The sequence below is a fragment of the Crassostrea angulata genome, chromosome 4 (assembly GCF_025612915.1).
Source record: "Crassostrea angulata isolate pt1a10 chromosome 4, ASM2561291v2, whole genome shotgun sequence".
Lineage (NCBI taxonomy): Eukaryota > Metazoa > Mollusca > Bivalvia > Ostreida > Ostreidae > Magallana > Magallana angulata.
In genome coordinates this window covers 34,090,897-34,103,584 of record NC_069114.1, presented here as the reverse complement: position 1 = coordinate 34,103,584, position 12,688 = coordinate 34,090,897, and the positions used below count along the sequence as shown (strand labels likewise).

At 34.5% G+C, this 12,688-nt stretch overlaps 2 protein-coding genes across 6 annotated transcripts in view; both read left to right on the top strand.

Moving 5' to 3' along the window:
- The first annotated feature begins 3,338 nt into the window (after nt 1–3,338).
- On the top strand, nt 3,339–7,981 carry LOC128181168 (serine/arginine-rich splicing factor 10-like). 5 transcript variants are annotated; one of them, XM_052849462.1, is made up of 12 exons: nt 3,339–3,478; nt 3,755–3,871; nt 5,166–5,269; nt 5,378–5,501; nt 5,694–5,732; nt 5,918–5,947; nt 6,266–6,298; nt 6,474–6,506; nt 6,669–6,701; nt 6,940–6,969; nt 7,072–7,134; nt 7,520–7,981. In XM_052849462.1, exons 1-12 carry the CDS (start codon nt 3,414–3,416, stop codon nt 7,638–7,640), a joined length of 792 nt encoding a protein of 263 aa, XP_052705422.1. In that variant the 5' UTR covers nt 3,339–3,413; the 3' UTR covers nt 7,641–7,981. The 5 variants fall into 5 exon arrangements, with proteins under 5 accessions (XP_052705422.1, XP_052705423.1, XP_052705425.1 ...); XM_052849463.1 differs by lacking the exon at nt 5,918–5,947 and having other exon boundaries at nt 3,361–3,478; XM_052849464.1 differs by lacking the exons at nt 5,918–5,947; nt 6,266–6,298 and having other exon boundaries at nt 3,362–3,478.
- A 3,452-nt stretch (nt 7,982–11,433) lies between these two features.
- Nucleotides 11,434–12,688, top strand: part of LOC128179816 (probable serine/threonine-protein kinase pats1) — a 38,616-nt gene continuing 37,361 nt past the window's right edge. The window contains exon 1 of the mRNA XM_052847437.1: nt 11,434–11,592. The gene's annotated coding sequence lies outside the window, so the exon portion shown is untranslated. The remainder of the gene's footprint in view (nt 11,593–12,688) is intronic.

Genomic DNA, 12,688 nt, shown 5'->3' with positions numbered 1-12,688 from the left:
TTTATTCCATAATTATATTCCTTTAATTAGACTAAACCAATAATACTGTGTCCTAGATTTTGCTGTCTTTTTGTATTTTTATGCATTTGATCATTTTCTGTTGGATTCTATAGCTAGATGTGACCTAATTGATAAGCCATAGTCATCATCATAGATATTAATGGTAAAGGGATGCATGCAACGTCTAGTAAAGGCAAGGGATACTTAAAGCTGTTATATATCTAGACAAAAAAAAAATGTTTCTTTGGTCTTCGTCCAAGTGAATACTACAGAAATAAACAAGTTCGCCATTTAATGATTATCGTCCGTCTGCTTACAGTGGATGACCTCCAGGAAAAAAGCACGTGCAGTGGCGATGAAAGATGGGGGTTCGTCTTGTTTACGGAATAAAATGGTAATGTCTTATGGTCAGAGGATTCTTTCTCGGTAATAAGCGTAATTATGTTATCTTTGAAGGGTACGGTCTTTCAGGAATTGCTCTGAAAATGAAGATGTTAACATGGGAATAATTTTCTTATCGCGCTAGAAATTTGGTTCTCGTGGAGAAGAGAAATATTTTCCATCTCAAATTTTTAAAAATTTTAGGAATGTTATTCGAAATCGTATTGTGAAATCCTTCATTTAAACTCAAAACAGATGAATCTGTTGAGAATTTTGACAGTTTAAATTCATTACGATATTACTACCAGTTTGATAATTATGATGGATTTGACACCGCGACATGTGTCTCTCACACACACTCACACACACACAAAACCCAAAACTGATAAAAAAAAAAACCCTGAATGACGGATAAAATTCAAGTCGATTGTAAATTCTTTAAAAAAGAACTTTCTATGAATTTATAGTTTTGAATCTGAATCGTAGATAAAGAGCAAATTATTTCCGCATTCCGTGACAGTACTCATTAACACTGTGTGAACTTTTCCGGGATTCCTCATTTATAAGATTTGGACTGGTTTTTAGTGTAAACAAAACCATTAATCTAAAGTGATGTTAAAAAATATATATGAATATCTCAAAGATGTGCCAAAAATCCCCGGGGAACTGGACGAAGTTGTTACAGAACGGAACTACTTTATATCATATTGTGATTAATGAAAAAAATAAATATGAAAAAAGCAGTTGGGAGCGGAAAGATAAAAAATAACGAATTTTTAGATTTAATGGATGCATATCAAGCATGTTTGTTCAATGTATTTTTTGTGTTTGATTAAAAATGTTATTAAAATTGTTGATTCGGTTCATCCCATGTTTTATCATAAAGTTATCATAAGTTGTTCGACATTTTGTTCATATCAATGCTAACTTAAACATCAGACTGTTTTTCTCCACTCAAAATTTGTGGGATAGTGCCAAATGGGTGTGTTGTTAGCAGCTACGTTTTAATGAATTTCTGTCTTTAACACTTTGCATATGATGGAAAAAATATCAAAATAAAATGTTATGCATTAAAATGAAAGAAAGAAAGAAAGAAAGAAAGAAAGAAAGAAAGAAAGAAAGAAAGAAGAGGGAGTTATTAAAATTATGCTCTCTCTCTCTCTCTCTCTCTCTCTCTCTCTCTCTCTCTCTCTCTCTCTCTCTCTCTCAAAATTGAAAAGCTGTGGTCATGCATAGACCTAGGTCTCCTTTTGATCCGCCAACGATAAAGTAAAGAGCCATCTTTATTCTTACACGATATGCATGCAACCACTGAATTGGTGGTTCTACAGAATCCATGCGCGGATCCAGAAAATTTTTCCAGGGGGGGTCCGAAGGATAATTGTGTTTGCCAGGGGAGGTCCGAGGCATATTTTCGCGATAATTTTACTATGTAAATTTAATAAATTTTCATTTTCCAGGGGGGGTCGGGACCCCCCCCCCGACCCCCCCTCTAGATCCGCGCATGGAATCTGTATTGCCTGCAACATTTACGACAATCATGTTGCAAAATTTACGACAGTCATGTTGCAAAATTTACGACAGTCATGTTTTCAATTACATAATGACGGCCATCACATAGATGCAAGTGTTACATGCAGGTATAAATAATGCATACAAAACCTTGCACGAATCACATAAAACAACGAGCTAACGAGGAACATTATCGCCTTGATTCCCTATGTCGACAGTTAAAGCAAGTAATGGTCGCTATTGAACTCCCTCGTATACAGGGAGCATGTTTGGAGTACGCGCGTACATGTATACATGTAATGGTAGCGAGTGTAATTATGACGGACTATGTAGAGATATTGAACTTTCGATGAACTCAGTCAGGGAATGAAGGAAACGATCGCCATTTTCTTCCTCACTTCTAAAATAAACTTTGAACTGGTGTTGTCATTTCTACTGGTTGTAGAGTTACAGAGATCCGTTAATCGGTCCATTTTATAAATTGAGCACGCTGCGTATATGTACCGGTATAAAACCATGTATGTATGCTCAGAAAAAGAAAATTATTAGATGATTTTAATTTAAATATCATTTTAGAAATATCCATGTACTAAATAAAAAATACTCTAATCTATTTTAAGATTAGAAGCGTCATGATTATATATCAGAATTTACCGTACAAAAATGCAACATGTACCGCAAATTTATTTTTCATTAGCGTCTGCGGTAAGAAAGACAACTCTCAGTCAGGACGCTGACGTTATAATTTTTAGGCAGCAAAGTTCCAGAATGAATTCAATATTTATTAGTTTTTTTTACGATATAAAATGGTTTGGAACATTTTAAAATGCTTTTTTTTTTTTATAAACCGCAAACATTTAACGCTTTTTATAAACCGCAAAAAGCGGTTTATAAAAAAGCGCAAAAATGTCCAAAACCATTTTAAATTTAATTACTATGATATCGTATAAAACTAATAAATATTGAAGTCATTGCTTATAAATTATTTTTTGGCTATAAATTGTAGATAAAAACAGTCATCTGACATCAAATTCTACAAAACTCAAACATAATGTCAAACGGATATATATGACGTTATACCACAAGGGCTCGTCACGAAGTTTTTCAACCTTTTATATATACCACCTCTATACTATAAAATACACAAGTTGTGTATTTTATAGTATAGAGGTGGTATATATATAAAATGTTAAAAAAAACATCGTTACGAGCCACTGTGGATATATACCCTTGTTATGACTGACTTTTTTCTCTCCGTACATGTACTTTAACAAAAAAAACCCCCAAAAAACCAAAACAAAACAACAACAAACAAACAAACATAGAGATACATTTATCCTGGATCCTTATTTTGTAGTTCTCTCTCTCTCTCTCTCTCTCTCTCTCTCTCTCTCCCAAAAAGGATGTGCATCACGCGGTTCGAAACATTTCTGGTACAACCGACGAAAGCGTTAGCGCCGAGCCTCGTTGTGAAATTCAGGTGACCGACATTGAGGGTAGATCGAAAACTTTTCATCATAATGTCTCGTTACTCCAGACCACCCAACTCTTCATTATACGTCAGAAATGTCCCTTCGACTGAAAGGTTTGATAAAAGATTAAATATTGTTGCAAAGTATAAATCCTGACATAAATTGAAACGGAATCTGTATGCAAACGTTTGTCGGACATCATAAACATGGCAGCGATCAGAGAATAAAGCCGTTGATAGAAATCTTGTAAAAAACGAAAATTATTTATTTTCAATATTGACAATCTAAAGTCCTAAGATATATAAAGATTTTAAGGTTTTTATTTAATTTGTGTAAAATATGGTTGAAATTGCATGAAATGCTTAGTTTTTCAAAATAATTGATATTAGGGCAGAGGAAATGGCGGAAGAATTGCGAGCATTGTTTGGTAAATATGGACCCCTCACAGATGTCTACGTACCAGTAGACTATTACACACGAGATCCCCGAGGTTTTGCTTATGTACAATATCCTTTATTTAGACTGACTAAGTCTGTTTCACTGTTATCTTCACTTGTGCATGTGATTGATTGTTCTTGTTTTTTCTTTATCAGAGTTTACAGTTGGTTGATGACGGTGTCACGTTTCAAATTAAAGTAGGACAGTTTGACAAAGGTTTCTTAAAACAAGAAAGGCAAAGATCTTGTCAAGCAAAAAGCCTCTCAATTGTACAGACACAGTCACAGTCAGTGTGCATGTTGTTACGAGACACAACAGTGTCCTCGGACAAATCTACGCACTGCTACTAAAGTACAGAAAAAGACACAGTCCCATCAACTTTGCATTTTCAGTGCAGCTGATAATTTGAGGTTTATGAAAATTTCATTCTCTTATCAATATCAATTCTTACTACTACACAACCTTTGTAATAGAAATGAATTTAAAAGGGATGATAGATAACTGCTTTATGCTAAGGAAACAGTTGCACATTGGCATATTCTTATGATTTTCAGAAGTGAAAAATCTCAATGATAATTTAAAAACCTTTTTTAAAATTCATAGCATGTTTTGTCTGTGCAACTGTAGCCTTTTTTTGCATTAATTAAAGCCATTGTAATCTAATATTCAATGTATTTGCTTTTTGTTTTTGAATATTTGATTTTGATTATTATCAACATGTTGATTGATTATATTATATCTAATTTGACTGTTTGATAATAATACTGTATTGATGTTAGTTAGTAGTTAACCTGACTGACCAAGACAAAGATTACAAGACAAGTCACAGTCTTCAATTCAAGTCACAAGTCAGGGCCCAACAGATCTATCAAGGAAAAGATAATTAAAGTAGCACAAAGCAAAGTCAAAGAGTTCAAGTTAAAGAAAGCAAGTGAAAGCACTGAAAGAGCAAGTTACAGATATCAAGTTCAAGAAAGCAAGTCAAAGCGCTCGCACACAGAGAAAAAGTCAAGAATGTCAAGTTAAAAGCAAAGAATCACAAGTCAAGGGACGGTCGTTATACAAGCAGAGGTAATGATTTGTCAATCACTACAAGTCTTTGCAGAGTTCTAAAGGTTCTGATAGTGATTTGGTTTACACAGATGTGACAGTTACAGGTGACAGCATCAATAGCCTAAAGTACTGGTATCCACAAGTTTGCTTTCAGTGCGCTTTGTCAACATTGTTTGAAAATCCATTTATGTTTTCATTTAAGAATAAAGTTTTCTTATTACTTTTGAGTTGTAAAGTAAGATTTTGTACAGTAGTGTCAAGCTTTACTTTCATTGTAAAATAACCAATCAGAATCCTTAACTAACCCACGTTTGAAGATTCTCGAGATGCAGATGATGCTCTCTACCACTTAGACAGAACAAGGTTCTATGGAATGGAGCTTGAGGTGGAATTTGCCAGAGGAGATCGCAAAAGTAAGTGGTCGATATGCCAATGAAAGACATTAGTGAATTGTAAATGCAGTTTAATCCAAGTGGTCCATCCGAGTGGTAAATAATGAATGAAACTTGATCCCATTTAAGCACCAAATCAGATGAGATCAAAGGACCGTGGAGGAAGACGAAGCTCCCCGTACAGAGATAGCTACTATGGAGGCGACCATGACAGGAGACGGAACAGGAGGCGATCTAGGAGCAGAAGTCCAAGGTGGGTACCTTTAGTAGGACATATTAAATGTTAGGATAATGAGTGTTAGTAAACACTAATCATTAACTATAATATTGGTTGAAAACAACAAAATAACACACATCCACCCCCCCCCCCCCCCCCAAAAAAAAAAAGTTATGGGTTATTTTAATGTGTATGATATATAGTAAATTTTTTTCTTCTATAATTCAGATACAGATCAAAGTCCAGAAGCCCCAAAAGAAGCCGAAGGTAGGAGAGTTCATAAAGAGAAATGATAGATACGTTTCTAGAAATAAGAAATGGAGAGTATGAGAACTTCATAAGATACAAATGTAATTTGAAGGGTATTTTAAAAATGTTGTCTTTTAAGAATTAGTTTGTAGTAAATCTTTATATTAGTTGGGATAAGTTATTCGCGTTGTCACATTTTTCAGGAGAAGTAGATCCAGGACACCTGATAGAAGGTAAAAGTGTGTGACATGTTAGTCACTGCATTTGGAATGTTTACATAAGAAAGTACTAAGCATTCGTAATTAATGAATGTTTCACGGTAGCTAAAATTAATCAACCAGATTGGAAACTACTAAAATTATTACTCTCAAGAAATAATTTCTAAGTATATTATGAAAAAAAAGTGTTGAGCATACTAAAAGTTCTTAAAAACCAAAAGAAGCGTGCAATATTAATTTCATTTACCAGGAAGTGGTATGAATAAACACATTAATATTTGGTTTGAATCCAATAATTTATTGAGGTATATTATTAGAGATATACTTTTGCAGGAGGAGTAGGTCCAGGAGTCCTTATGAGAGAAGGTAAATGGTTCAATCAGATCTCTCTGTCTACTGCTGTCTAAACAGAAAGTTTTATGGCTTAATCTAGATTCTACTTTAATCTGTAATAACAAAGTATGTTTAGTATCAGAATACAGCAAGAGCATGTTAACTGTCATGGTCAGATCCATACTAATGTAGTGATATTACTTTACAGGAAGAGTAGATCCAGGAGCCCTTATGAAAGAAGGTAACTGCATAGAATTCTGGCTCTGTTAGCACAGTAAAATGTGTTTGTGTAGTTTTCTGATACCTGTCTAGAAAGTGTAAAATTACCTCAGTTATTATATACATCAATATTTAATCATCACAACCAAACCTTTAAATGAAAATCTGGTTGATTATTTTACAGGAGGAGTCGATCTAAGAGTCCGTACGAGAGAAGGTAATGAGGATGTCTTGATATGACTATTCTTGTGTTGGTGCTCTACTCTGAAACATGCTAATGATTTTGACAGAGGAAATGAAATTTATTAGAATAGTTTGAGCTTAGCTACAGTATGAATGACATAAGGTGGTTGAATTTTTAAAACTGCAATTAGAACATGATCTGAAATAGCTTAGTAAGTACTCGTATTAGACTATAAAAAGGGTCTACATATGAATTATTTAACTATTTTTAGGAAATCCAGAACCAGAAGCAGAGAAAGGAGGTGAGAGCTTGGTGTAAAACTATTTGATTGTTTTATGTCTGCAAATATACCGTAATTATATTAGGAATGAATTCACTGAATGTATTGATTGTTTCATAACAGAAGAACACCATCAAGATCTAGGTCAAGGTCATATGAGAGACGTAGGAGTGGCTCCCCCAGAAGGTATGAACTTTTGTTCTTGTGGGTGGAGTTGATTTGTGTAAGATAGGTGTGTAGCTAGCTACTTTTGGTAAGGGGTGAGATCAAAAGATCTATGACGTGAAAAACTAAAGTCAATTAGTTTTAGGGGAGGTTAGGTTATGGGTGCAAACGTTTATGTCATATGACATTGATAATAACATTGAAATGTCTATTTTACACCAGACATCATTTTCGTTAATGATACTTTAACAGTACTTGATAACCCAACAGATCAACATTCACCATATTTAGTTTTGAAAGGGAAGGGAGATCTTGATGAAAACTATGTGAATTTAGTTTTCTGTCTGACACCAAACTTTTGATCTTACCCCTGTGGTAATCCATAATGTGGAATCTCTATAAACAGATCAAGGTCTTACAGTCGCTCTGCCTCAAGGTCACCAGGACATGGAAAAGAGGAGTCGCCGGCAAGAAACGGTCACAGTCGGAGTAGAAGTCGAAGCCCTCCCCCTGTCGCTGACCATTAAACTTTAATGATTGAACAAGACTTCCATTTTTAAAAGATTGACGTTCGAGCAACAAAGAATTTCTTTTTCTTGTGAACAAATGTATCGGACAGATACACAAACAAGCTTTTTTCCTGAACTTTTTATATTTTTTTTCTCATTTTGAATGTATTACATTGTTGTAATCTCATACGGATCAAGCTTGCCACATTATGATTTATATTCATTAGAGTTGTTCAAATATTTATTAATTGATCAAAAAGTCATCTGTTTTTTGTCAATTAACAATAACATCAGACATATTTTTTTTAGCACAGAGAACACATTTCTTTTGTCTTGAAATAAATGCAGTGTTAAAAATAGTTCATGATGTTTTTCTTTGAATCGTTTTGATGTGGATCCTTTTATTTGCAGACTGTTTAACTATGGACAAACTTATGAGTGTTCAAAATGTAGAAGATGAGGAGATGTGCATGTTTAAAATGTAATACAACAGATAATAAATTGTATGCTGCTGGATTTAATCACTTTTACCAAGAGCTTTGAAAAAGATGCAAAACCTGTGTTTATTGCAATGTAAAAAAAAATTGGTGGAATTACAGAACCAATTCCTTTTTCGGTTGATATTTAACGGGACTATCTTCTTAAATAAATTTGCATACCATAATGATGTCCCTATTACAGAAGAAAAAAAAAATCTTTACAATATAACATCACAACTACATGAGGTATTATGATTGAATGAGACTTCAGTGGTCATTTTTAGAATGAAAAGTGCTCAGTTTATGAATATTTGCCACTTTTTCAGAGTAGATGAACTGTTAAAGCTACGTACAGATAGTGAATATTCCTTACTAAACACTAAAAAAGTCTCTTGCTACATTTATTTCTGTGCAATGATCAATTTCTTAATGAACCACAGAAGAAAGTATGTTTCTTTTTCTTTTTTTTCTATTCTCCCCCTCTTCAAAGCATCTTTCACTCTTTCTCTTCAAATATTCAATTATTTTTTTGATCAAGAAAAGGGGGATTTCCGGCCATCTTGTACAGATGAGAACTAAAAATGTAAGAATCTCTTTGAACAGACTTGTTTACGCCATTACGCCATTTGGAGACTGACCAAAACTGTTGTCAAAAGACAAAAAAGCAGTAAATATATTTAAAACATATTCATATTTTGTATGTACGGAAATTGTCACACAAGTTTTCATCACTTAGAAGTGGCGTTGAAAGCATATTGAAAGGGGTGGGGGCTAGACTTCTCAAAAAATCTCGTCAAGTAAAAAAAAGGTCTTATTTATGGTTGTGTCGTTAGAAAACTGGAAAGAGGGGTGGCTGAACCTCCTAGCCCCCCCCCCCCCCCCCCAACCGGTGGTCCGACGCCTATGCGAAGAGTACTTTAGTCATTATAATAATTAAAACAGGCATTGTTATGTACTTGTGAATACAATTTGCGAACAAAACCTACGTAATGTAAAACATATTTATTGCTTTACAAGATGGTCAGACATCCCCTTTAAACTACAGTTTCAATGCGGATGTACACTACATTTTCTGATCAATGTTTTGTTTATTCTGTGGCGCCAGTTTCAATGTCTCCCATCCATGATGTATGAAAATCTCCATAAAGCTTGGAAAACCAAAGCAACTATATGGACCAGTTTGCTAAATCTGATTAAATATGTACTGAAAAGACATTCGAGAAATAAACCTATAATTATAACCGATATAAGAAAAATAAATAAAAATTTATTAAAAAATATTGACTCTTTGAATAAGGGCGACTCGATAGAATAGTACATGTAGACAACCAGAGTTATCTTAATAGAATTAATTTTTGTTCTCTACGTTCATTTCAGGCACGAAGCATCGGGGAGCCCCCCCCCCCTTTTTTTTTTGCACAGCAAAGATTTTTCTTAAATTTGAAAAATCATGAAATTGCCCCCCCCCCCCCCCCCGAACAATGAAATTGAAGTTGAAGTAATACTTGCTCCCCCCCCCCCCCCCCACCCGATTAGGATTTTAAAGCTGCTTGGTTCGATTTTTTTCGAAATTACAGTATCATACAAATCATTTATCTTACAAAGTTATGGACTTTCTCCTATTTACACCAGCAGAATCAATCTCCTTTCAAAGTTATAAATATTCAAAGTAAATAAAAATAATTTCTCTTTGGGCAAACGAAAAAACAAACCAAAATGCATCACAGGAATGTTTAGAAAAGGAAACCGCATGGTTTCGTACCCCGAATGATTGGGGCTATTCAACCCGCATGCTACGCATCGATTGTAAAGAAAGCAGACTTTAGAAATATTGGCGAACAAAACGTACACATGTTTATTTGTAATTTGTCTGATCATTTGTCTGACCATTTCGACCTTTATTTAAAGCGATGTCAAATTCGTAATACAACCATACCCGTCTCGTCGTCAGGGGTGAAATTTAACATGAGGCGAAATAACGCGGTACCTTTTAATGTCGTTTGTTTTGTTAGCAGATTTTGTACGTATTTTTCTTCATTGAAATTTGGCCTAATTGACTGGGAAAACTACTGCAATGTCTATTATTATAGATATACTAAGCATAGCCATCGTTTAAAAGCGTGCATAAAATTTGATATAAAATCGGACCAAGCAGCTTTAATTAAGGTTCTGGAAAGTAATTATTTTTTGTTTATTTTCTTTTCTTTTTTTGCTTGTCAAGATTTTTTGGATGAGTCTGCCACCCCCCCCCCCCCCTTTCAAAAACAATGCTACGTGCCTGCATTTTCATACATAAATGACTCGAACAACCAAAGCCGTTTTTTTTTAGTTTTGATTATAATATATAATAAGATAAATTCAGTTATAACTCAGAATTGATTTTCTTGGTGTAATGAATCAGTTCAATTTTTTCAGTAACATTCTGTTGAACATTAACACGTGTAAGAGTTATCGAACATAGCTAAGGATCCATTGCATCGAGAAAATTAAAATTGCATATTTTATTTCTAGAGCTAGTTTTAAGTCGTGAAAAAAAATGATACAGTTTGTAGCTACATTCTGAGGCGCCAGTATTCTTATAACGTCAGGGATGATCCTGGGTCACGGCACCCACTATATGAGGATGAGGCGCCAGGAGCTTATCTCAATAGAATCTGAGAGTAACTGTTTTTATTAATGGATTTAAAATCATTATCGGGGAAAAAAGACTATTACTACATGTATATTTTTTTCTCTGTGTCTTTTTTTGATCGCACATTTACAGGAACAAAACTTTATTCACCGGGGTATTGGATAAAGTAATTTGAATATTGATGAAATTATTTATCCTTATATATTTTTTTAATAAAACTTGGTTTTCCACCGTTATACAGCTTCAACATTTATAATTGCAATTGATCGTTTTTTCGATTTTGATCGTCCGTTAACGCACTTACGAGCAAACACTGGTGACAGCTTCGTAGAACTACAAAGATTTCAAAAGACCGAAGGAAATTGGAAAGGAAATGAGTGACGTTTCGTCAATAGTGACGTATTCATTCGCAATTCAATGCTGACGCAACAACTTCAGCTGCCCAGCGAGGTTCCACCGTCCATTTCCAATGCCCTCTTTTGGTTTTCTTCACTCTGATGAGGAATTTACAGGAAGTGAAAGCCAGACACAGAAATCTGGCACGCTCATATTTGTCGATATCAGATTATCAACATTGTCTCCATTTTTAGTCGAAGATAAAGAGAAGAATGTTCCTTGATCGGCATAATGAGGCATGGCCCTATTTCTATCGATCCCTTTCAAGCCCTGTAAATACATTAAACCTCCGAAGTTTTAAATTCTTTGATCAATGCGATATTCTGGTTCTATCACAAATCAACGTATGCTTGGCGAACCTTAGTAACAGGCGAGAACTTTAAATCTGAGAAATGGGCTCGCCGGTGTTTCTCGTTCTGGAAATGGAAATTACTTTCTTCCCTCGTGAAACAAAAGTTGACAGGTAGGGTATCTGATTTCTTATTTATTGTTGTCACTCATCTTCGGAATAACTAAATATTGACGGTGACCTCCAGATTATGTGTTTTTAACACATCTGACAGCTTGAAGTGTGTTGACAAGTTTGTATATATGAATACACAATGTAAATATGTATATATGTACCTAAAACTTCAGATCATTGTCAACGCATGATCTGCAAGTCCGTATTTGTGTGAACTAAACAAAAAAGAGCGCTGATTTTTTGTACATATCTTGGCAAAGTGTCATAGATGTGTAGAGTACTAATGAGATATTTAAACATTGATGTGTAAGGTTGTATGGTATTTTTTTCTTGCTTGTAATGAATTGTCAATCTGTGCACACCTGAGTATTTTCTTTAGTATACATACACGGGTAGGTATGATAGCTGTGGTTTTGGAACGATCTTTTCATGTATATAGGTTATCAATGATTAATGATGTTTTATGTCACATATCGAAACAAAATTCCTACTCGTTTAGTAACCGTCAAGTCTCTCTCTCTCTCTCTGAAAATGAACCAACCATATCAAATATTGCCAGGAATATATCAGCTATTTAAATTAAAGTTAATTCAGAATGTACGGTTAATTAAAAGCGGCAAATCTTATTTTGCGTAAGTGACCCCCTCCCGATCTTTTACCACAGGGATACCCATCATAACTTGTGTTGGCACCCCCACTGACGAAAACAAGTTTACTTGTCCCAGCTTTCGTTCCCATTCTATAACGTTAATTAACTGAATTATGTGAACCCCGGTCTAAAGTCATTAAGCCTGCTTATTGCATGCAATGTTTTCTTTCGAATGTTGGTTTACGCGGCGAGGCTATTTAATCTTTAAGCTGCCGAGATTAATTAAATAAACTTAGATTGGTTTTATGGGAATCGGCATGGACGGAGCTTTTATTGTCAAGAAGACGACAAATCCAATAAAATTTTGAAATATAAAGAGCTGATTTGATAATCCATTGTAATCTTTAATCCTAGCCTCTTGCAGTTGTTGTACATTATTGCAAGGTGCAGTTGGTATGTAAGGCAGCCAGTAAAAGGAAAGTCCATTCATGTATTTTCTCACGTTCA

Excerpts from the sequence above, each read along its gene's own strand:
- LOC128181168 (XM_052849462.1), top strand. The coding sequence starts at position 3,414 with ATGTCTCGTTACTCCAGACCACCCAACTCTTCATTATACGTCAGAAAT. Across the intron at positions 6,299-6,473 it reads AGGAGTCCTTATGAGAGAAG|GAAGAGTAGATCCAGGAGCC; the intron begins GTAAATGGTTCA and ends ATTACTTTACAG. Across the intron at positions 6,702-6,939 it reads AAGAGTCCGTACGAGAGAAG|GAAATCCAGAACCAGAAGCA; the intron begins GTAATGAGGATG and ends AACTATTTTTAG.